This window comes from Ictidomys tridecemlineatus, chromosome 4 (genome assembly GCF_052094955.1).
Source record: "Ictidomys tridecemlineatus isolate mIctTri1 chromosome 4, mIctTri1.hap1, whole genome shotgun sequence".
In the NCBI taxonomy this organism is placed as follows: Eukaryota; Metazoa; Chordata; class Mammalia; order Rodentia; family Sciuridae; genus Ictidomys; species Ictidomys tridecemlineatus.
The window spans coordinates 145,059,197-145,084,484 of NC_135480.1; the positions used below are offsets into that span (position 1 = coordinate 145,059,197).

Sequence of the window (25,288 nt, forward strand, 5' to 3'; positions counted from 1 at the left end):
TATTAATTTGTTTTCTTATTGGCTTAATTGCTAAAATTCGAGCGAGAATCAGAAACCACCTGAGCTAAAATCTCTAATTCTGCTGCCTGGAATAATAAGGGGGGAAAAAATATGATAAGTAGTTGTCAATATTAAAACAGGCTGAAGGAGGAAGGCTTCGGGCCTTGTAGTAGGTAGAATGAAACAGCAGATTTGAGTATCCACAATCCTTTCAGTATTAAATTTTCAGTAAAATAAAATTACTTGTATATGAAAACATAGCCTTTCCCAGCTCTCTTTTTTTTCCTGATCAGCTGATGAAGAGACTAGCAGCTCGCTGCTTTGCTGGCTTGTTAATTTTATCCCCACTAACTGTGATTTCCGATAGCCGGCCTGCTGATAGTGGTAAGGTAAATATCCTTTTTCGTTGCCGTCTTGAAGATTCAGTAGAAGTACATCCCAGGCATGTGTAGGTGTGTAACACATCAGAAGCCGGTGTTCTCCGTATTTCTGTGTGCGACTGGGTGCTTGAGGAGAGCAATACCATTAACTGTTGACAGCCTTGCATGCTGTATTTATTATTAGCATGTTCAGCCTCCAAGATATGCGGGACAATTTCCTTTTCTCAGTCTTCGCTTAGCTGCAGTGTGTTTAGCTGTATAGTGGGTGTCCTGCTTTTTAGGCAAATGAATATTAATGAAATAATGTGGAGCTTTTTTTTTTTTCTCCTCCTTTCTTTTTCTTTTTCCTCATAACTCATCAGCTCTCGCCTCCTTCATACTGGTTATCTGAACACTGTAGGATCGTGATGGAAATTGTCTTTTGATTATTAAGGCCTAGGCTCAGGCTGTCCCTGAGGATTCTGTCTGTGTGCATGTTGCTTCTATGGATTTGCACATTTGGAGGATGCATAGGAAACATTTTTTAAATCCCAGTGGCATTTTTAACATGCCAGGTTGTTTTGTGTTCTGTACCAGGTTTTCTTCACAAAACCTTTCTTTTTGCAGGAGGCATTGTACATAAGTGAAAGAAATTATGTCTGAGCTGTAATCACTCTTTATATTGATTGTTATACTCACATGATCATAAATATTAGCCATGTTTGGTGCTGTGGAGAAATGAAGGTAATTGCCTTATGATTAGAGCTCTTTCAGCTACGAGAAAGGATTGATTAGCATTTGCATACTGGAGGCAATATTGAGAGGCAGGAGGAACAAATAACAACATCAGTTATTTTGTGTGAGAAAGCAATCTCAAAATGTAATTTGAAGATTTTTTTAGAAAATTTCTTTTTCCATGATCAGATTTTCTTTTATCTCTGTGTGTGTTTTTGTGTTCTTCTCCCCCCTCCCATTTTTCCCCCTGTATTTTTCTTCTTAAGTTTTGAGACTTACCAGGAAAAAAAAAAAAAAAAGTTTAAACTTCTGGGTTTGTCACATGGATCTTTTAGCCCTTTATGAACAGGTTTCTTTTATACCTGGTTGTTTTTATAGCTATTTTATTATCTCTCTGCATTAGTGCTGCTGGCTCTGGTTTAAAGCAAGCGTTTGCAGGTAATTGGAAAAAAGTGTTTGTTGTTTGTGAGTGTGTGTGTTCTTTCTTTATCATCGGGTGATTTAAGTGTGTTTACCAAGGAATGTGGCTTTGTACTTCCCGTTCCCTTGTTTACTAATTGCTACGTTAGAACAAACTCTGGATAGAATTTTGATTTTATGTTGTGAATCATGACTAAATTGATGTAAAACCTTACAGAAGAAAAGGTCAAAGCTTGTCTGATTGTATGGGTGTATTCTTAGGGGAATTTCCTTTCCTCACCCACCCCTCCTTGTTTGTTTACCTTTCCTCCTTACTGTAATGAGACAATGAGAGTCTTTTTGCTCATATTGAGCTAAAATTTCATGTGGATTCAGTGATCTTCAGGCACTTGAATGTATAGATGTTTTAATTTTTTTGTCAGATCTTTACCATGAGTCTCTCAGGCCTTCAACATATTTTGCTTATGAAACAGACTTGGTTTAAAGATGCATTTATCCAATATGGTGGTGGTGGTTTTTTTCTTCTTCCTTCATTGATTACTGTAAACTTCTATTTTTTTTTGCTAGTTTCATCTTATTTTACTTATTCAAGATATACATACACACAGTGTGTATGTATATGTGTGTGTGTATATATATATATATATATATACACATGTGTATATGTATATCTTAAATAAATGTATGTAACTGGTCTGGATTATTTTCCTGTCTTGAGTATCTCTCCTTTTGTTTCTGATTAATAGGCCATCGAAGACGGAAATTTGGAAGAAATGGAAGAGGAAGTGCGGCTTAAGAAGAGAAAAAGGCGAAGAAACGTGGAAAAAGATCCGGCAAAGGAAGATGTAGAAAAGGCTAAGAAGAGAAGAGGCCGCCCTCCAGCTGAGAAACTCTCCCCAAACCCCCCCAAACTGACAAAGCAGATGAATGCCATCATTGATACTGTGATAAACTACAAAGACAGGTGAGTGCTTCACTCCTTCACCTCCATCATCATCCGCCAGGAGCACTGGTGACACTGCCTAAGCCAGATTCATGAAGCTGCATATGTGGGTTGAAAGGTCTGTCTGTGTGTTTCATGGCTTTCTCTCCAAAGGTGTGAGTCACTCTGTGCCATGTCGGATGGCCACTATTGCTATGTGGAACCATGTTTCACCATGTATTATTAATGAGTTTAGATAGGAAATGAGTTTAGATAACAGAATCTAAAATTTAAACTGGAAAAAGGATCCTTTAAGGACCTCGGAAATGATACCGTTGCTGTCAGAGGGGTTGGGATGATAGAGTGAAATTACTTTTGGAGGTTGACTTGTTAGAGAAAGGAGAATCCTCATGTATTTAAAGTAAATATATCAAGTCTAAGGCGCTGTTGAAAACCATATTGATGTTTCCTTGAAGTACTCTTTCCTCTGTCCTTCTCACCCTTGGGTTTCTGAGCACTTCTTTGAGTTGTCATCTTCATAATTCTACATAGTCAGCTTGATATTTTAGCACATTCGCCTCTTTTTTCATGGAACTTCTGGATTGAGCTGTGAGAATCTGCACTGGACACTTCCTGGGTCATTTTAAACATTGAATAATTATTTGAAAACCAAAACAGACATTTTAAGGTGTCCGTCAGCCCTATACAGTAGGTAAACTAGTTAGGCTGCATTTTGGTTAACTGATGTTGGTTAATTGATTTGGTTTCCACTTGATAATCATGTGACAGTGTTTCATTTGAAGATGGCATCTCATTTCTGTTGAAACACAGGAAACCAAAGAGATGATTTGGTTTCTAAATTTCGTAGTGGTATTATTCAGTTTTTAGTTACCAGAGATATTTGATATTAACCTAGGTGTTTCTCTCTACACCTGGATGTGTTTAACACAAATAAGTAAATTGTGATTTTAGTCTTTCACTGTGGTTTTGGTACATGCATGATACTAAGAAGGGAGAACTTGTTATAAAAATTCAGGAACAAAAAAGTAATAAACTTTCCACCCTGAGGTTTTATTGGTAAGATTTTCTTGGCTGTAAGGAGTTCTCAGAAATAGTGAAGGGGAATGGGTAGGAGAAAACCTTTGTGAAAGGGTCAGAATTTCTTGCCCCTTTTGCCCATCAGATCTCTTAGGGTTCATGCTCTGTTTTTTAGTATTTTCCTGAAATTAAAAACAAAACAAAACAAAATCCCCTTTAAGAATTCTGAATTTGCCACCAAGGGTCAGCCCCATGACAGTGAGTTTGGATCTGCTGTTCACCAACAAACGGGAGTGATGGCAATCCCACAAATCCAGTCTTTGCCTAGAGTGAACATAAAGACTTCTTCATGTAAACCAAGAATCAGAAACTCTGTCTGCCAAGTTTCTGCTCACCCCCAGCTCTGCTTCTAGATTTCCCACAGACGGGAAGCTTGGATTATTACACCTTATTTTATCAGCCCCTGGTGTAAGGAAATTATTACTGAGGAGAGAGTATCACTCTGCACATTCTTCTAGCTTTTTTTTTTTTTTTAGTCTCAGGAGAGTGTAACATCTGTTTCTCTGACCAGATGTGCCTGGATATTTAACAGGCATTTTGTTCATTCTCACAGAGTGAGTCTGGGGGCTGTTATAATTCTGAGAAGGCCCAAGGATGCCTTTGGAGACTTAAAGCTGGGCCTCTGATTCCAGAGTGATGGCTGTGTCTTCCTTTAATGACATAGTAGAGGTCAGTCACTGGTGGACCATGTGCTGCCAAGTGATTGCTTTATTAGGTTTTTGAGGGGGTCCTAGGAGGAGCAAATGCATTTAAAAACCAGTCCATAAAATTTGTACATTTCTTGTCTCCCCAGCCCACCTTTTTGAAAAACTTAAAAACTTAGGGAGTGTGTGGCAGAGTGTGCCCACTCTGCCACACACTCCCTAAAGATGCAATCAACAGGAGTGAAGAAGTGGCCATCTTCTATATTTGGGGCATGAAGCTGTCAGTTACCACCCATCCCCATTACTCCCCACCATCTCCCCTGTATAGAGTGTGAGTTGCCATTCATCACCGTCCCTTTTCTACCTGATTCATATCAACTCTAGCTCCATAGCCCTGGAGTTTGTGACTTGATGGTGTACATGGCTGTAAGCTGACTGCTTTCCTAGAAACCCTCCCAAAATGCAGGGTAGTATAAGATCTATCCTTTTAGCCTCAGTAAAGCTTGGTACCCTGGCTTGGAGCGCAGCTCTTCTCTTCACCTACCTGCCTGGTTTTGAATGCTGACTTTGGCTTTCACTAGCTGTGGGACACCTGGCTAACTGACTTGCTTGAGACTCAGTGTCCCTCTGGAATTGTAGTCGTGGATGAGTTAATATCACCCAGGTCCTTAACAGTTTAATTATTAATAATCAGCCTTTGAGACTGTGAATGGTTAATCAGGTAGGTGAAGAGACCTCTGAGCACTGTGAAGAAAGTGTCCTTGGGCTGGGGTTGTGGCTCAGTGGTGAGCGCTTGCCTAGCACACGTGAGGCACTGGGTTTGCTCCCCAGCACCACATACATATAAAAAAAATAAAATAAAGGTATTAAAAAATGATACCATGTTTAAAAAAAAAAGAAAGAAAGAAAGAAAGAAAGAAAGAAAGAAAGAAAGAAAGAAAGAAAGAAAGAAAGAAAAAGAAAGTGCCCTTGCCGATATTGGTTTCCATGGTTTTATTTCCAGAAACAGAAAATGCAGTTTCCCTGGGACTGTTGAACAAGTCTTTAGTTATATTGTAGGTAAAGGATATTTAATTATTTGGGCATGCAGGTATTAAGTAGTTTTTCCTTCCCTTTTTTCTGGTTTTATTTACTCATTTGCTTATTTACTTTTTTCTTAAGTTCCTGGGACTCTTTCTGTTAGTGCCCACGTTCAGGTACTTTAGACTATGTACTAAATTTCCCACCACTGAATGTTTCATGTATATTTCATATTAGTGATCCTCTAGAAAAAGCACTTACTCTATTTATATTTTTTATTTCTCTTACCAAACTTGGTTCTCAAGTAGGAGGCACTCGAATTAGGAGGGCCTTAATTAGATACAGTGTCATATTTTTGGTTCATTTTAGAAAAGTGCTACTGGAAAATGTACATCTCGCTGTTGAGATTTTTTTGTGCCATTAAAGTTAGTTACTAATATAGTAACTCAACGTATCTGTCCTCCATCCTATGTCAGGGCCCCGACGGTGGTGTAGATTAGCAGTATATTAAATAAGAATTGCCATCTATATTTAACAGATACATAAGAAGTAATTAGCTCTCATGAGGCAATTGTTCAGAAGTTCTTGCATGATTCTGGGACAGATGTGTCTTGATTTTTTTATAAAGACCTAAGATAATTCAGTTGTCTATTTATTGCTTTGTATTCAGTGTTGGGTCTCATTTAAAAAAAAAAAAAAAAGAAGGGTGCTTTTTAAAAATGTGACCCTGAAGAACCAGTGATTTTGTGTGATTCATAAATGAGCTGCTACCGGAGGTGGTGCTCGTCTGCTGCTACTGGTTCCCATCATTTAATTTCCCCAAATAGAAAACTTTATATCCAGTAGTACTGGAAGGCTTTGTTTTGACTTGTTTTAGCATGCTTTGTTTTCTGCTTAGTTAGAAGGCTTTACAGAATCATATTCCCAGTTCATCTAATATTTAACCTGTGACTCTCTATTTCTTTGAAAAGGGATTCATCCCAAATTGCATTCGCACCATTTAAAATTACCCCTGGGGTGAGATATAGAATAAGGTGGTACAGAGTAGGGCTGGGGTTGTGGCTCAGAGGTAGAGCACTTGCCTAGCACATGCGAGGTACTGAATTTGATCCTTAGCACCACATAAAAAAAATAAAGTTAAAAAAATAAATAAATAAAAAGATGGTGCAGAGTAGGGTCTAGGGTAACTATTTCAAACCCCGAGGTGTGACTTATTCCTAGTTAGCTAAAGGTGAAAGAGAGACCTAGAGGCATTCTTAAAGTTGGAAAGGACTTTGGCTCTGCTTGGTCCAATCTCTCTGTCCCTCTGCACCCTCTGACAGTCAGAACTCCAGCCTTCCCTTGGACGCTCCCTGTTGTAGGAGGCAGTCCATGACACTGAAGGACAGCTCCAAACCCAGTAGTTATTTCCCACATTAAAATAGATCAGCCCTCTGACTTCTTAACTGTTTGTTCTACTTGTGCCTTCAGAGAGTGACTTCAGTCTCATCCAAGAAATGTCGTTTAAAATATCTATAAGTGGGCATCTCAAGTGCAGGACCTTTTTCAGATTGGAACACCTCCCTTTGCTCTCTGAGTGTGACTTTAGCCCTACTAGTCCACTCCACAGGCACATTCTTCTTTCCTTACTGTCCCATTTGAAACATGGCACCCAGAACTCCAAAGGTACTTGGGCAGCTGGGGGTGATTACCTTGCTGATTCTGGACACCAAAATTCGCTTAACAGGACGCAGGAGTGTTTTAATTTTTTCCAGCGGCCTTGACATAGAGTTCATTTACGTTTAACACATGACTTGGTGAAAATCCCACTCCCCCACCGAACACACATGCAGGTCTTTTCTCAAACAAAAGATGCCAAGGTTAGCCTTGAACTGAGGGTTAAGTTTTTTGACCTATTTATTTTATACTTATCCATGTGTTGTTCCTCCTTATTGCTTTTGGTCTCATTGTTCTTGCCTATTCATGTAACTCTAAATTTATATTCCATTTTTTAAAAAATTATGTATTCTTGCTTTCCTCAATTTTTGTCATCTGAAGATTTAAAATAAATTGTTGAGGTATTTCTAAAGGTCAGAGGACAGGGCTCTATGACATGCCCCTGAAAATCACAGCAAGCTGACATGAATATACATATCAGTAGTCCTGCAAGTTGATGAACCATCAGTCAACTCATAAGGTCATGCCTCCTTATCACCTACATTTATCTAACCTTTCTCAAAGTCATCAGGAAAGGCTAAAGCCAAGATACAACATGTTTGTAGCCTCTCCAATAGATCTATCAACCCAGAAACCCTGCAGAAAAAGTGAAATGAGGTTAGCCTGCCCTGGCTTTTTCTTAGAGACCTCCTACGGGTACCTAATGATGTTATTTATCTTTTCTAAATAGCCCCATGGTATCTGAATAATTTCTTCTAAGTTTTTACCAAGGGTCAACATCAAGTATAACAGTCTCAGGTTTTCTTTCTCATTTGAAATTGGGACATTTGCTTATCTCCAGTCTTCTGATTCCATTTCCATTCTCTGTGATTTCCTACACATTATTAGCAGAAGCAATCTACACACTCTTTCAGGATGTAATTAGTTTGCAACTGGACACTTGAACTCATTTGAAGCGCCTTGATATGCTCTTTTTATCAACTCTCCTATCAGGAGCTTTGTTCTGCATTTATTAAGCCTTGCTTTTCCAGTGCAAGCTTTGTTCTCATTACTGAAGAATCTGGAAGCAGAGTCTGAGTAGAGTGTCCTCACCTCCCCACTCTCCCAATTATATGAAGATGAGTTATTTGCAGGTGTATTCTTCTTGGCACAGAGTGTGGATGTCAGGTCCAACTTTTTTTTTTTGGAGGGGTGAGGGTAGCATAAATTGAACTCGGGGGCACTAGACCACTGAGCTATATCCCTAGCCCTGTTTGCATTTTATTTAGAGACAGGGTCTCACTGAGTTGCTTAGCACCTGGCTTTTGCTGAGGCTGGCTTTGCACTCGTGATTCTCCTGTCTCAGCCTCCCCAGCTGCTGGGATTACAGGTGTGTGCCACCACGCCCAGCTCAGGTCCAGCTTTGAAGAGGGATGCAGTGATCACTGCTGGCACAAAGTGGGGCCACAGGGATGGCAGCCACGCACTTCCTTGCCTCCCTCTCACTCTTCAGACTCTACTCTTTCCCAGGCTGGGCCTATGTTCCTCCTGCCTCTGATGGTAATAAGGCTGATGGTATCTCTAGGAATCGTAGTAGGCCTCAGCTTGTTCTGAATTTAGCTCTCCTTCCATTGGGGGAAATCATTCATTCATCTTGGAAATGTTTCCCACATTGTTATTTCCGGCCACAAAGCCAGCACTCCAGGCACGTGCTCCTGCAAGTTCGCCACACAGTGGAGGGCAACACTCTTGTCCTGATGTCCTGCAATGGGCCTGGGGAATTCAAGGAAGGCAAGGTCATGTGAGCCCCATTATATGAGGAAACAATGGCCATATGTGGAATTTATGGTCATTTGGGGGAAGGGGGAATATTAGCCCATTATAATGACCTTCTTCTGAGAAAATAAAGGCAATAATTTTATTCCATTCTAGTACCTTTTTTTTTTTTTTTTTTTAGGATTTGTTGTTTTATACATCTAATTGTACTAGTAGTACAGTACACACTGGATAATAACCTGTAGTACTTCCCTTATTGTAAGACTAAGTTACTATTTTTGAAGGCCTACTTATAATCAACCCATTCTCCAGAAGGGCTAGACTCTGATTAAAACAAAATGTTAACTTGCTCTAAGGTTTTCTCTCCAAAGACCCCACTAGAAGCGCATTTAGGTCTCTCCTGGGTTGAAGACTTGCTCACATTGATTATTATCATAAGGCTTCAATCCAATGAACTGTTCCTACCAGCGTTCACTCTCTTTCTGAAAACAGTACCACACATGTGAGAACCAAATCTGTCATTACTTAGCATTCTTTGTTGTTTTTGTTTGGCTTAGAAAGAAAAAAAAATGAAGTACAATCAGATTTCTGACTTTATGTGTACTCTTTACCAGAATGATTTGAAATTATTCTGTTAGAATTCCCTTTGTTCGGAACCTGGTGTCCCCATTGAGTTGTAATCTCAGACTCAGTTCATAGAATCAGTCCTGTCTGTCTCTGCATTGTTTAAGCATATTCTGTAAAATGCCTGGCAGAGTGTTAGTCGTTCCCAGGTTTGTCTTCCTTCACTATTACGTTTTCTAGATGACATGGTCTGCTTCAGCTTCCAGATCCTCTCAGCCAATATCATCATAAGCCTGAAGGTCCCAAATGTGAAACCAGAAGTTTTCCCAGTTCTGGGCCTTATTTCTGACATACACTCAGAAACAAGTCTCTTGGATATACTCAGAATCCTCTCCAAGGAGCTTCTTCCTCTGCCTCCACTCAGGCCATCTTCATTAGGCTCTTTCCCCCTTGGCTAGACATCTGCTGTCTGTCTGTGTGTCCTGCCTACAGTCCGTTCCTCATCCTGCCTTCTTTCTGAGGCACGTGATCTGATCATGTCATCCTCTTAAGAACTTTCAGCTGTGTGTGGTGCTTGTAATCCCAGTTGCTTGGGAAGTTGAGGCAGGAGGATCACAAATTTGAGGCCAACCTGAGCAAGCTAGCAAGCCTCTGTTTCAAAATAAGGAATAAAAAGGACAGGAAATATAGCCCAGTGGTGGAACAGCCCTGGGTTCAGTCCCCTGGGTTCAATCCCTAGTACCATACACACACACAAAGATAACAATTAGAATTTTTAATAGCTTCCCCTAATATAGGAAAAACATTTTCACCTTCTGAACCTAACCTTGCCAGCTTTGTTTTCCAGCGTGTTCCTGGTCTTCTGTGTACCTTCAACATTCCAATTAATTCTGTATATTTGGATTATAGCATGCACTTTCACACCTCTGCTCCACAGTTCTTGCTGGTCCCTCTCTGAATGCCTTGGCCTCAAAGGCAGAGTGAGGCAGCAGCTCTGTGGAGGGCGGGCGTAGGCCATGTCTGCCACAGGGTGCCGTCTTTGCCTAGAGTAAGATCTAGATGGGACAGAGGGTTTTTCTAGGATGTGTCCAACCTGACAGCTGCTCTCTGCCACCACACAAAGGAACACTCACATCACAGTGTCAAAAAATCCTCATCTGAAGAGGCCTGTAGAAGGGCGAAGCCCTCAGGTGGCAGCTTATTTTCATTTCCAGTTGAAGATCACTCATTCAGTGATCCCTGCAAAAAGAACAGAGTTCTAGGAAGCAGAGCTGCCTGCTTAGTTGGTGTTCGGAGGCTGAAATTGGCTGATGCTTGGAACACCCTCTATATGCTGGCTGCTGTACCAAAGCCGCTTTATCCTACTTAATGTCACCAGCCACTCTCTGAGGTAAGTATCATCCCCATCATAAAAATGAGGTGCCAGATGCAGATGGGCTGACATCACCTTTGCAGGATCTCACAGACCTCTAGCAAGTGGTCACCAGTCCTCCATTGCTTCTCTAACCATGGATGGGATATGTGTGGAGGGAATTGGGGCTAAGGGAACAGGACAAAGTGGGAAAGGTCTAGAGAGGTTAGGAAATACATTTCCCCTCAGTTTTGGAGAATTGTGTATTTCTTCAGATGGAGGTTTCAAACATCACCCTGTGTGATCTTCCCAACCAAACAGGCAGATGAGGAGACAGGCTTGGAAAGGGAAATGAGTTCTCCAGGCGGCCCAGCCTGGGAGGAAGGAGCCAGGTGGGGAGGAGGATCCAGGTCTTCTGACTCTAGTGTTCTTTCTACTCTACCACAGGTGTAACGTGGAGAAGGTGCCCAGTAATTCTCAGTTGGAAATAGAAGGAAACAGGTCAGGATCTGTCTTGTATTCCCATGCCTCTGAATACAGGTATCCCTTGGTACAAGAATGAACCGATTCAAGGAATCAGCCTTTGGAAGCAAAATTTTCTGGTCGCCTCTCAATTGCCCCAACATGGAGAGTGGGGGGAATGCCGGCACAGATATTCATAGACATCTGTCATGCTTTTGAAGTTGTTTGTGCTGTGTTTTAATCTGGAAGCGTCTGTGCATGCCTCTCAAAGGTGGTGAGAACCATCTACAAGTCGGCCCCCATGCAGCAGCTCAGAGATGGCTTTCCCTGCCTCCCCTCCCACCACAGCCCGTGGTGTGTGTTCCGTGGGTCTCCTGGCTCTGTGCTTGGTTTAGAAGCTTAATGCAGAACACCTGTGGTGGCTTGATCCCGTGCAACAGGAAGCGGCGTGCCTGGTCACGCTGTTCTGCATTCTGGAGTGGATCTGGGGGTGTGCAGCCCCGCTGCTGAGTTGCCTCCTGTGTGTGCACAGTGCTTGGCTTTCTGGGTGTGACTGCTGGGCCTGCCTGTCGCGTAGGGAGCTGAGCATTCTAGGCCAGTCTGTCTAACCTTTGTGCACCTTCGCTTCAGTTGGATGGGAAGCAGGAATGCTTTCCCCTCAGAGAGGTTATGAGAACTGGGTGATGTTGGGTGAGAGAGAGAGAGACGGGCACGCCTGATACACCAGGGTGAGAAGTTGCTATCCACATTCGAAACCAGCTTTTCTTTGCCCTTTTCAATCAGGTGTCCTTTTTGGAAATATTGGTACATTGCTTTACCATCCATATTCCAGCTTTGTCAATTCTCGTAACATCCTTTACACCACTTTGGTTTTCTTCCCTAATGCCAGAAGGAAAGAACTGAGGCTGTAGCCTGTTTTTCAGGATGAATACTGACCACCATTTATGGTATTCCTCTTTATATAAGGAGTTATGAACTGTGGGTGATTTGTACCTACCAGGGCATGTGTGGAGACGAAACTGGTGAACAAGTTTGACAATTTCTAATGTTTTTTTTATTGCTGTTCAGTAAACAATGATTAATGCTAGAAACTAAACATACAAATCTTAGTGTCTACTGAGAAAATGGCCCCATTTTTGCCATTATGGGGGAGGGGAACAAAACTCAGTCTGGATTTGCATTTGGAAATTGAAACAGCAAACACCTGACTTTGTAAGTTTGGACAGTTTAAATAAAGGAATTGATTGGTGGGCACATCCACCTCCACAACCTAGAATGGAGCCTGATGACCTTAGTACCATGACACAGGCTAAGCACCCATCCCCATGAGCAAGGACCGCCCCAGATCCTTTTTCACTTGCCCCTTTTCCACTCCTCCGTCACAGTGGTCATGTGACCATGTAAAGTGGATTAATAACTTTAAAGGGTATTGCAAGCTCCCAATGTCATGCTTGGGCTTTTTGAGGGCAGTTAATATAACTATGTACTTAGGACCTAGATAAATCCATTTTCACTAAGTACATTCAAACTGTCATTTCTAGAGGCGGAGCAGGGGGCTTGGTGCCTGCCTCCTCAGGGCTTTTTGGAACCTGTCTTGTCCCTAATTGTCACACATGCTTCCTTTCCCCATAAGCCTGAGCTGACAACATGATGTTCATAGACTCTGTTATGATGAATTAACCCTTCCTTCAGAGAAGTTGTTTTTTTTTTTTTTAAACTCTTCATGTGTTCCAAATCACTAAGCATTTTCTGTGTCAGTCTCAAGTTTTGAAAATGGTGAAAATAAATAAATAAAATAGAGTGCTGTAAAGCTCAGATGGAAAGAGTTATATGATAAGTATTGCAGGCTGAGGATGTAGCTCAGTGGCAGAGTGCTTGCCCGGGAGGCACCAGGCAATAGGTTCCATTCCCAGCACTGCAGAAGAAAAATAATAATAATAATGCAGACCTAGTATGAATAAGGTTTATGTGTGGAAAGGAGCAGTGGGGTGAGATGGGACAGGAATAGGAAAAAATTCAAGTCCACTTGAGGTGGAACAGGAGTTGCCCAACTAGAATAGGCTGAGGGGGGTGGAGGATCAGAGACCATGTGCTTGGTACATGGGTGTAGGCAACCATAGAAATATGGAAAGCAGGCTTCCTCTAGAGACTACACATAGCCCAGTGTGACTAGGTGGCTGGTTTTAGGTAGCAGGGAGACAGCAGGGGACAAGGCTGGAGAGGCAGAAGAGCCGATCTGAGGGATGCAGATGTTATCTTCCAGGACTGGGGTCTCTGAGCACCTTCAGTACTGTCAAGACTCTGTTTTGAGGAGACAGACAAGGGACATGGGTGCACTCATGTTTGGAAATAGCACTTCGATAGTGGAAGATGGAGTAAAGGAGGCATCGGTTAGGGGCATGGTAGGTGGAAGAGGATACTTCCTTCAAATAAGGAAGTGGCAGTGGGTAGGAAGACGTACTTCAGGTATGAATGATAGGTTTGGGGCACACTGAATATGAGCAGAGAGGGTTTAGATAACTTGGCTTTCTTTTCTGAGTGATAAGTGAGTGGTGGTAATGTTTATAGGAGTGTATATGCAAAGAGGGTTGACGTGTGTGAGGTATGGTAGATACATGTGTGCACACATGTGTATGTAGTAACCCAGCTCCACATATTCCACAACAGGAAACCTAAATTCTCTCCATGGCTGGCTGTTAACAGCCCTTGCCATTGTGATTATGTCATTAGTATTGACCACTCCTTCAGGATCAGCCAACGAAGTCTTTTAGACAAAATTTATTTTTGGCCTCTTTGGCACCAAACATTCTGTTTTCCTTTTAATGGGGGAGGCAGACTGCTATGACAGTCTATCATGCCCAAGCACCTTTGCCTTTAGCAGCTCTAATTAGATTACAGAGAAATTGCTGTGAAACAGCAGTGCAATCAAGTGGATTTTTAGGAAATTCCATCTCTAGGTGAAGAGCTATTCTTTGTTCATTCTGTGTATCAGACACTCTGGACCCAATGTAGGTTTGACAGTTTGCCCTGTGAAGTAGTAGCCTAGTGAGGTCAAAGCCTGGTCCCTTGGCTGGGATAATGCCTCCCAGAATGTGGTCTTCCAATGTTACACTCTAGCTCCCTCTTGCAGAGTCCCAGTTCAGTCAGAGACTGGGGAGCCTTGCTAGGAAGTGAGCTTTTTAACTCTGTTTCCCTAACTCATCTTGACCAGTGAACCTTCCTTTCAAGGTACACCATTAATCATCTCTTAAGCAGGTGTGCTGTGGAGCACACTTTGGGAAGCACTGAATTAGAGCTCAGATATGACATTTCGTCCAGAGAGAATCTGCTCATGGAAATGTGGGCTTTAGTGCTTTATTTTGCCCTCATTACAAATACTGATTCTTTAACTGCTTACTGGAGCAGGCTACTGTGACTCCTGGTGACTTGACACTTATTTATGGTGCTCAACCAATTATACCCACATACAGCAGGTGGGTAGCCCACAAATATACTTAGTCCGTCTGCTTTCAGAGGCATAGAAAGTCTCCCCTAGCTTCCAACATTACCCTATCCCTGAAGGCCCTTTTCCTGGGGTCTCTGCCTCTCTTGCTCCAGACCAGCACCTGCACTAATGATCCTTCTTGGAGGGGAAGGAGTCCTGGATAGAAATACCAGAATGGATTTTTTTTTTTTTTTAACTGGGCAGATAAACCATGTTCAAAACCATTCCTTAAATATTTTGATTAAAATAATGGATTGCTCTGAGAGAGAGCAGTTACAGTTATTTGGGTATATGTGTTCTTATATTTTCACAGGAAGCCTCTTTTTCCCTACTTAGATTTACCACTCACATGTCTGTCTTAAGAGTTTACTAAATTGGCCATTGTAGAAAAGCGGTGCTCTGGTACCTGCCATAGCCCACCCTTTGAACAAAGCAGTCTTTTGGAGGTGGGCACAGATGGAAAGGTATTTGATTTTGTCTGCAAAAGCTTTGTGCTTTTGAGTTTGGTCACAATTGAGCCAAAAGCTTCAAACCATTTTTGCCATTAAGGAATGGAGACACAGCACAGATAAAAGGAGAGAATATTCAAGTGGAAGGGGGATTTTCTGTCCTGACACTTTGGAAGGAAAGCATTCTTAAGAGACATGAGCGGGGTCTCCAAGATGAGGTGGCGAAAGTGAGCAGTTGGCTGCTCAGGGAGGCAGCAGCCCATTTAGCCGTCATGTTTAGACAGAGGACAGTGAGAATTCCAAGCTTCTACCTGCTATTAGGAAATGTCAAGTTAAGGGAAAAAGGGGAGGAAACTAGACGTCTTCAGTCAATATCTCTAAAAGTCAAGTGATAGGTGGTAAATCTCAAAAATGTCTACTCAAAATGGTTGTCAAAAAAGATAAAAACTAACAACAACAACAACAACAACAAAAAAAAACCTTTTCTAAAGCTCATGTCCTTTTGCAAGCACCCGTGACTGGTAAATGCAGCAAGAGAATTCTGAAGAAATAGCTAAGAATTTTGTACAATAGGTTCTTATGGTTGCACTATCTTAGGTGAAATATTAATGTAGTTATTTTGTTTATTTGGCTCTACTGGTAGCATTAAAATGGTGCCAGTTGGCAAAATGTGCTGTCCTTGTTGATACAATAAATGTTGGTCATATGACCTTTAAATAATTTATTTAAGAAAAATAAAACTGAATTCCTTACCTTGAGCATGTTTTTCAAGAAGGTAACCAAATAAGTCTTGAGACCAACTTTATGGATAGTATGATTCTAAATTACATTTGATTATAAATCTTCATTTGTTGAGGTAGAGTCCATTATTAATGTTTTTTTTTATGCTTTGGCATATCTCCTCTGGTCCTTTTCTATGTCTGAAAAAAAACCATGAAGTTGTCCTTCACTTACAATTTTATAGCCTGTGGGTGTTTTTTTTCTTTTTTAATGTCATAACAAGCATTTTTTCCATTCTTTAAAAGCACACAACTGTAGAATCCCTAGCATTCCATTTCTCTGGTCCTTTCTCTGGTTGTTAAACATTCCAGCTGCTTTGAATCATTTAATTAATTTAAATAATCCTCTGATGGACATCTTCATGTCTACATCTTTTATCTGTTGCAGCCTAGAGTAAATGACAGAAGTAAAAGTATGCTTCAGAGTGTGTAAAATCCTGGGGCTAGTGGGGCCTTAACATCTCCTGACATCTCTCTAGCTCTGCCTCACATTAGCTAGATGGACCTTTTTTTTTTCTTGGTAACTGAGGAACATAATGTAGTGAGTCTGTCTTGATCCTTAGGGGGATTTTAACAACTACCAATTCCACAACCAAAAACAGATCTATCCCCATCCTGCTGTTTTGTTGTTGCTTCTCCTGTGCTTCAAGAGCCTTGGAGGTCAGGTTCCAAGTTTGTTATGAATTCTCAATCAGAAGAGATGTCTGTAGTGAATACTGAGAGTTTGCAACACCTATTTTGGAACCAACTCAGGTTTCCGAGTCTTCTCTGGATAAGGGGTTGCCACTGCGGTCTTGGGGAAGTTCTTCAGCAGTCTGTATTCAGCTCCGTAGGATTCTGATCCTGGAAAGCATTGTTTTTCACCTACTGCCCTAAAATGTTGACCCAGCTTTTAAACTTTTCTCCCCATATGATTTTCTATGTATGATTCCTTCAGGACTGTAACTTTTCTGTGAAATTCTTTTGACCCCAAGTGAGTATTCTAAATCATGACATCATTTTCCTATGGAGTTAAGAGAGTTACATTTTTACCTTTACTAGTTATTGTAGATAAAACTTATTTCAGCTTTGGTTAAAGATCTCTTTTTCAGAATTATCTATTTGAAATTGTCAGTCAATCAGCTTGGGCAGGTAAAAAGTAAATAAATACAATGGAGGAGAAAAAATAAAAGACCCTCATCCAGTATCAAATTTCTTGCATTGTGCTTTTGAAAAAAAAAAAAATCAAAAGACATAGCAGTCAGTACATTCAAGGAATAGGTTTTCTTAGCCAGTCTTTAGCATGGATGAACTATACCTAAAATGTCATCAATGGTAAAGCTGATAATTATGTGAAGTGTATAATATATGCAGTCTCCATTTTTACAGTCATTTTGGATAGATATGAAAATATTGCCTTTTGCTTTGTGGAGGTAATGGGAAAAAAATTGGTTTCCAGGTGAAGCATAACAAATTAAATCTTAGTAGGGTATGTGGGTGGGCTGTGCATGCAGGGCTTGCAAACCATCATTTGCAAGTGGTCCATAGGCTTTTCCATCTCACACATATGACATCTTGGCATGTCCCTGTGCCTGTTCACCTTGCTGGAGAGACAAGGTGTTTGGCACTCACACCTGAAAATTAATAATCCAATAAATTTGTACTGCCTCCACACCCCTTTCTCAGCAGAGTCACACTTTGTAATCTGGAATGGGTCATTGTATGAAATGAATCTGAAATCCAAACCTTCCAAGGACCCACCATGGGTAGCAATGTACTTCAAGGTAGCAATTTATTTAGGCCTTAAATTGTGTAAAATAACATAATGGAAAATACCTGGAGGGGAGGATAGTGTTTCAACAAAATCAGATCACCTTCTGTAAACCGTTATACAATTAGTCCATTGTTTTATAGTTTAAATTAAAAAAAAAAAAAAACTTTCTGGCTCTGAAAAACAGTTTGAAAAGCCTTTGCTTGGCTCCAATTTGAGAAGGAAATCCCAGGAAATTCAAAACTGTGTCAGGCTGCTTTACTTCCTCTTTTTTTTTTCTTAATTTAACCTGTAATTTTGAATAAAAGCAAGTTATTGTTGCAATCCATTAGCAAATGTTTCTGCCACCTGAGTTCATTTTGTTGGTTATGTGAAAGCTATATGCTGCCTAGGACCCCAGACTTTCCTGTCTGTGATACCAAGGGAGCCACTGCTCTGGAAGGAATGGGGAAGGGTTTGCTTACATGTAAAATATTTGCACCCTGTGGGAAGGAAAGAAAAACACAGAAGAATGGATTTCTGAGCAGTGAGGTACCAAGAGTTAAATATAATTGGGAGAATTTCCTCCATATTTTTTGTAGAGAATGGCTTTCTTGATTCTGGGTAGATCATGAAATATTTGAAGAAGGAAAAAATCATAAAGAAACTTCCAACCATGGAATGAGAGATGGGTCCATGCTGATGACCTGGAATGGGTCATAAAGAAGGGACTGGTCATACTGCCATAGCAGAGAAGTTGGCCAGTAAGACAAACTGGGGAGTCACGTCCTGGTGGGCACTTAGATATTTGAATAATAAAGGAAGCAATGTAGTCAAGACAGCTTTCTTAGGTGGCTTCTAGGTTTTTCTTTTGCCTGTGTCCTCTGTTCTTAGGAGGGGGGAAAAGTAGAATAGGAGGATCGAGTCCAATGGGACCTTATTTTTGAAACAGAATAAATTTGTTTATTTCTCATTTTACAGTATTGGCACACAGGCTGAGAACATTCAGCTCTCTCCTTTATGAGCATGGATAACTCCAGACTTGTCTCCTTATAGGGTCTGGGATTTCTAGGGCCCAGGGACAGAGACAGCAGACCAAGATTGCTGTTGCCACTGTGCCTCTCTTAGAGTTTTATTGCACTCTTGGTCTATACCACTTACTTTTTAATTTCACCAGTAGCACAGTTGAAATGAAGGGTATGTCCATCACAGGTGTACAAAGCAAAAATGTGCTTCTAATCTCTCAATAGAAAAATGACACCATCTGTTGGCAATGTAGAAAATGACACTAACGATGCCATGGAGGGTCAGGTGCTAAATCTGTGATTACAAAGAGGTCTGACTTTTGGGTTGATGCTAGGTTATAAAGAATGCTAATTATAAAGAAGCCACTCCGAGAAAAATGACTATCTATAATTCTTCCCAATTGTCTTTCCTATATTTACCTATTTGAAATAGGTAAAATGTTTGTGTGTATAAATCTCAGAATGGTAGAAAAATATATCAGGAATTGTGGCCCTGTGTTGAAGGTGATAGTAAATAAAATCATTTGGGCCACATACTACATGGCATAAATTACAGAAATACAAATGCATTTCTCAACCTGCAGCCGGTGGGGGGCGGGGGGCAGGAGGGTGAAAGAATACCTTGATTCTTGCCACAATAATGTAAAAATCCAATTCCCTAGTCTCCTTTTTACAAACCTCTTATTTGCCCCCGATTTTAGTATTCATGAGGCCCATATATGCATTAAAAAACAAAACAAAAAGACAGTGACCCAGTATAGCAGAAAAACTGGTCCATCCCTTTGACAGAGGATTTTCGGTTAATTTATGCAGGCCCCTTTTGCACTTCAGCTTTTCCCCCGCTGGTTGCTAGGCAACCACTTGAGTTACTGCGCATGCCTCTTTTATGATAACTGTCATTATGATTATTTTTTAATTGTACAACTGGGACTGTGGGTTAAAACAGCATATTGTCACTCATGCTTTGCCACTGCCTTCCCGAATTCCCACACACTCCTGGAATCACCTGAAATCTACATGGCAGTGATTATGATTTTTTTGTTTGTTTTGTTTTGTTTCTGGCTGCACAAAGGAACTAGAGATGGCATCATAAAGGGAGAGCGAGAGTTTTGTGGAAAATGACTATACCATGTATCACAAGCTGTTATTGATCTGAATAGGCCAAATCCGTTATTAGGATCTTGAACCTCAATTATATATATCTTTGTTTCTTTAACCATGACGCTTTCCAATATTAAGGGATGTGAAAGGCTTCTGATGCTTTGCAGGCTGTTTTTAAAAAATTGCAGCATGCTAAGAATGTGTCACTTTGAAAGCTGCTTTTAAATAAACCCACCACAAATTTGGGGAAGGGTACAGCACTGATTACACAAACAGGCGGTATCCACATTTGCCAAGTATGTTTGTTCTTTTTTTTTTGCATAAATTGTTCCACCCAGATAAGTGCCATTAGGCAAGATGAAGGGTTTCCTGGGGCAAGTGACAAAGGTATGCGCAGCTCAGTATGTACAATACTCAAGAAGGAACAAGACCAAAAAGATAGTCACGGGTGCATGCAAAAGCTTTTCATCTGGCTTTCCACAGGATATTGTAACATATTGAGTTACTTTCTAAATATAAAGTGAATTTTGAAGACAAAGGAGTATAGAAATAATGCCTTATGCATTTTTTTTAACCAACTCTATTATTCGTTTTAAAATGGAATTTTTGGCTGAATAGGTTATATAAAATATTTCTCTCATAATGAGAGAGATTCAGTCTGAAAGTAATCCCCAGTGCACTTCCCATATCTTATGTGTTACAGAAGTGGGGATCTAATTGTGTTCTAATGTGATTTGAAGTTGGCACAAGGGAGGGGCACTAATCTCCAGCATAGTTGTGGGATTTTCCTCAACTTAAAAAGACCCGTGTCTACAGGCATGGGATGTAATTTGCTTTGTTGACGTTTTTCTGAAATAAAACCTCTACCGAGGAGTGCTTGATCTGGTTTGTTTCTGTTTGTCTCACCCATCCTGCAGTTCAGGGCGACAGCTCAGTGAAGTCTTCATTCAGTTACCTTCCAGGAAAGAGTTACCAGAGTACTATGAATTAATTAGGAAGCCAGTGGATTTCAAAAAAATAAAGGTAGATATTTTGTTTACTAACTTTATTCTTCAACTAAATAAAGCAGACATGGGGATTCTTTGAACTGTGTAGTTGGGGCTCAGCAGTGGTATCCTGTCTAACCACCTGAGATCTACAGAAGGCATGCCACCAGAAAGGTGGGGATGTCCTTGTGCCTTCCCATGCATGTTACTTACTCATGTATGTAACACGTCTGTTACTCATGTTGGGAGCTTGTGTTATGTTATGTTGCCTTTTATTGAAGACCTTTCAGACTCTCCCCTCCCATTGCTACTCTTGTCCGCCATCCTATGCTCCTTCCCCCCCCACACACACACCAGAGAACACTAGTGGGAGGGTGGTCTCAGTGAACTTTACCCCTGAGGCTGTGAAGTCCCCACCCCTGGCAGGGCCCCTGCTGTGTAGACAGAGGGAGAGTCTGACTTTCTTAACCAACTAATAATTGTTGCATTTGTCCTCTTCACTTTTTTTTTTTCCCAAAAAATTTCCATCAGGAAAGAATTCGTAATCATAAGTACCGGAGCCTGGGAGACCTGGAGAAAGATGTCATGCTTCTCTGTCACAACGCCCAGACCTTCAACTTGGAGGGATCACAGGTGTGTCTCTAGTTGAAGTTTTAACCTTAAGCATGTGCCTGCTTTCCTTCAAGTGAATCTTTTAACTTTTACCCTGTGAATCACTGCCATACTGTACCAGAAGGAGAGTGAAAAACTAAAAAGCTGTATTCTGTGCTCCCTGTGTAAGTCAATTGAGGTTTTGGCATTTTCAAATTACCTTTGTGCCATAGCTGTGCTGTCTCCTTGCATTTCCCTTCGAGGCTTGCCTTATAATTAGAGGAGGAATTCAAGTCAGTCATTTAAGGTAAGGCTGAAAGCCTGCAGTACTGTTTTTTGCTTTTATAGAGACTAGGTATTGGATTATATTTATCTTCATTTTATCATAACCTTGCATCAGGTGTTGAACATACCATGATTTTAAACACAGAGGCATAGAGTGCCTCTAATTTCTTAATTAAAAAAAAGAACCTTTTTGTCAGCCCAATTGCAATTCTCTTTACATTCACTTCACTTAGCAAGTCTAAGAGTATATAAGTGACACCAAATTTATCAAAATAATGAGGAAAAGGGCACCTCGACTTTAATTACACCTCAGTTACTCTCACCCTGTCTTAAGAACTCACTCTTTGTATTTCTGTCCTCACGCCCAGTGAAGAAGAAAGGACAACATGACAGGTCAAGGTGGCTGCCAGTTAATGCAGTGTCACCCCACCACCTAATTCCTTCAGCGGCTCTCCTGATCTTACTCGTCTGCCTTCATGTCAGTTCCATTCATCAGATCAGAATGTGCCTTGAGCAGATTCTGCATTTCCAGGTTAATAGTACTGTTACCTTCACCATGGCATGAGACCCTCTGAGGACAGTTATGAAAGGCAAGACAGAGGAAGTAGAAGAGTCAGTAAAAAGAGCCTTTGGGGAATAATTCATTTTCATCTGTAGATAGATCTTTGGATTCTTTATGTCAGTATGGCATTATTAATTGTGATGTGCATCCAGTTCACCATCTGTCCATTCTCTCACCATCTCACAAGTGAAATGGGGTGACAAATGGCTCTTGCTTGGTTTTCCTTCTAATCTTCCCTGGATACTAGTTTCTTTCTCAACCACCTTCTTACCCTATGCCTTTGCTGCCCCAGGTGACACACCATCCAGAGTGAACTTAAATAACCTCTTTGGAGGGCTTTTTACAGTCAACTCCTAATCTCATTCTCTAGCGTCATCTCCTGCTACTGATGCTCCAATCAGATGGGTCCCCTAGACATCTGCTTTTCTCACATGTACCTCTACTAGCATTTTTAAGATCACTCTAGATTCACCTGTAGTTGTAAGGTATACAGAGACTCTGTGAATCATTTACATCTTTACAAGATGGTAAGACCCTTCAGAGTGTAGCAGCATAGCCAGGGAACTGACTTTGATTCAGTACAAGCCGCATCATTTTTACTCTGAACTCCCCACCTTTCCCATTTGTTCTTTCGCACCTTGATGGTATCTTTCTCACCCTTAGGATCCATCAACACTGATGTCTCTGGCAAATTCTGTCCCAGCAGCCCCCTCCCACAGTGTTCTCTCTCCCTTGGTCCTTTACTTTCCTGCCATGCTTGCTGCTGCTTACCACATGTTACCTGGCCACTTTCTTAAGGAATACATTTCTTTTTCCTTCATTAAAAGTTTCTTCTTCTTCTTCTTCTTCTTCTTTTTTTTTTTTGGCATGATTGTTCAACAGATCCATAGGATTTTTTCCTTTTCCACCTTGCAGAACTGACATTCTGTGTCTCTAACAACTCTCCTCCTCCCCTACCTTAATTATTGCTAACTATCACTCTACTTTGCTTGAGTTGTTACAAGTGGAATAATCTCAGTATTTGTTTCTGATGATTGGCTTATTTCACTTAGCATAATGTCCTCAAGGTTCATACATGTTTGAGCATGTGACAGGATTTCCTTGTTTTTCACAATGGAATAATAATTCACTAAATGTATATACATTTTAGCCCTTCATCCATCTATAGACATTTGGGTTGCTTCTAGCTCTTGGCTATTGTAAAGAACACTTTTAAGCACGTGAGAATGCAGATATCTTTAAGACCCTGCTGTTAGATTATTTTGGATAAATACCCAGAAATGGGATTGCTGGATCATATAGAACTTCTGTTTTAATTTTTTTTTAACTTTCTCTCTCAACACCTACACAAGGCTGTGCTCAAGGTGTATGCATTACATACACTAAAAATAAAGTGTTGATTGAATGAATATTGGCCAGCACTGGTAAGTTCAGTAACAGGAAACAGCATTTTAAAGAAGGTGGCTTTGCCATGGTATTAGCATTGTGTTTAATAGAACAATTCAAATAAGAGATATGGTTTTATAAAGAGCCACCTGTCTCTGCCAAGCACACACACTCTTTGAAATGATTTTAACTGCATTTGGACTTGGTCCTGTAGGAATGTGTGTGCCTATATTTGGGTCTGTTGGGTTTTCATGTGGGCATAACAGCTGATGATGTTTCCACTGTCATTCATGACATACAAAGCTGTTGTGTTGCATAAGGAAGAGCATGCCGAGATTGTGCATCTTGGGTCCTCAGCTGACAGATGCCACTTTGACCCCTCAGATCTATGAAGATTCCATCGTCTTACAGTCAGTGTTTAAGAGCGCTCGGCAGAAAATTGCCAAAGAGGAAGAGAGCGAGGAGGAAAGCAATGAGGAGGAGGAAGAGGAAGAGGAGGAAGAATCTGAGTCTGAGGGTAAGGCTGGGCATTGGTCCCTGCGCTGCCTTGCCCCTTTCTACCTGTACAGAGTGCTTCTTCAGATGCTCATAGTCTGCTTTGTCCTCGCTGGGCAACCTTAGGCCATGTACTGCTCAGGTTTCCTCATCTTAAAATTGAGGTGAACATTTAAAGAACTAAGCACTCCGAAGCACTCCTGGAGTGGTGCCTTTGAAGGTCAGTACAAACTTGGTGTGAAGTCCACCTACTACTACTTCAGAAACCTAGAGGGCTCGGAGGGTGTAGATTATTGGGCTCCACCCAAGTTTCTGATTCGGTAACCTATGGTGGAGCTCACACATCTACATCTGCATTTCTAATAAGTTCCCACAGGAAACTGATGCTCACAAGCCACACTTTTGAGAATGTGTCAAACTAAATTGAAACCATGGTCCATTTTATTCATCAGAATTTTTTTGCTTGTGAGAGGCTGTTGTTCTGATCTTTAAAATTTTGTTCATCATGGTTTTTTGCATTAGTTGTTTTAAAAATATTAATCAGGATATTATTTGGTACCCTCTGAGTTTTATACCAAGGCAGTATTAATATTTCAAAGGCGAAGGCTGCCTTCAAAGTTCTAAAATTTCTTCTAATTGTTTTTACCCCATCCCTGCCCTCAATACATCTCATGAATTACGTCTATACTATTGTACACTCAGGCCATACTTGAAAAAACTTTCTAGGCTTGTTTCTAATTATATACTTAGCACTGTTGTCTTAGAATGTTTTTTTAAAATTTCTACAATTTCATTAGCCAATAAATATATAATTCAACATTTTGAGAGATTTCTTCTCAGTATTTTGTACAAGTTTGTATCTTTCCACAGCAATGAGTGTTGTTCATCATCAAGATATGTTAATAACATTCATTAATGAGTGTACCAAAATATATTAATTTTACTACTTGAATTGGGCCTTTATTTTAAATAATGCTTTTCTAATCATTGAAACATTTTTTGAGGGGCAGCTGTACTGGAGATTAGAACCCAGGTCTCTTGCCTGCTAGCAAGTACTTCACCACTGAGCCACATTCCCAGCCATGAAAACATTTTTAAAATTTCCTGATGCATACATATTGCCACAGAGTTGTTTACCTTCTCACCCACACACCTAAGTACCTCTCTCCACACCCTTACCTGCTCTTATTATTTTTATTGATTTTGCCTATTGTCATGAATTTAACTTTTCTCAATTTGGTACTGAGAACGTTTCAGGTATACATATGTTGACATAAGAAAACCTTAGACAGCTATTGGTAGGATGAACCTGATGGTTTGCTCTGTTAGCCTGCTTGTCCACAGCAGCTTGTCAGGTGGGTTTTTCAGAGGTACAAATTCACTAGCACACAGGCATGATAACTTTAGTGTCCCATGGTTCATCTGGATTA

The 25,288-nt window shown here is 40.7% G+C and overlaps 1 protein-coding gene across 11 annotated transcripts in view; it reads left to right on the top strand.

The window, feature by feature from the left end:
* Nucleotides 1-25,288, top strand: part of Smarca2 (SWI/SNF related BAF chromatin remodeling complex subunit ATPase 2) — a 165,659-nt gene that overhangs the window by 136,373 nt on the left and 3,998 nt on the right. For 9 of the 11 annotated variants that reach the window (XM_005324077.5, XM_078047582.1, XM_078047583.1 and 6 more), the window contains 5 exons: nt 2,261-2,478; nt 10,972-11,025; nt 20,471-20,576; nt 21,071-21,172; nt 23,748-23,880. In XM_005324077.5, coding sequence (XP_005324134.2) covers nt 2,261-2,478; nt 10,972-11,025; nt 20,471-20,576; nt 21,071-21,172; nt 23,748-23,880 — 613 coding nt within the window. Of the gene's footprint in view, nt 1-293; nt 390-2,260; nt 2,479-10,971; nt 11,026-20,470; nt 20,577-21,070; nt 21,173-23,747; nt 23,881-25,288 lie in introns of all 11 variants that reach the window. The other 2 variants (XM_021725614.3, XM_005324078.4) reach the window with 2 other exon arrangements.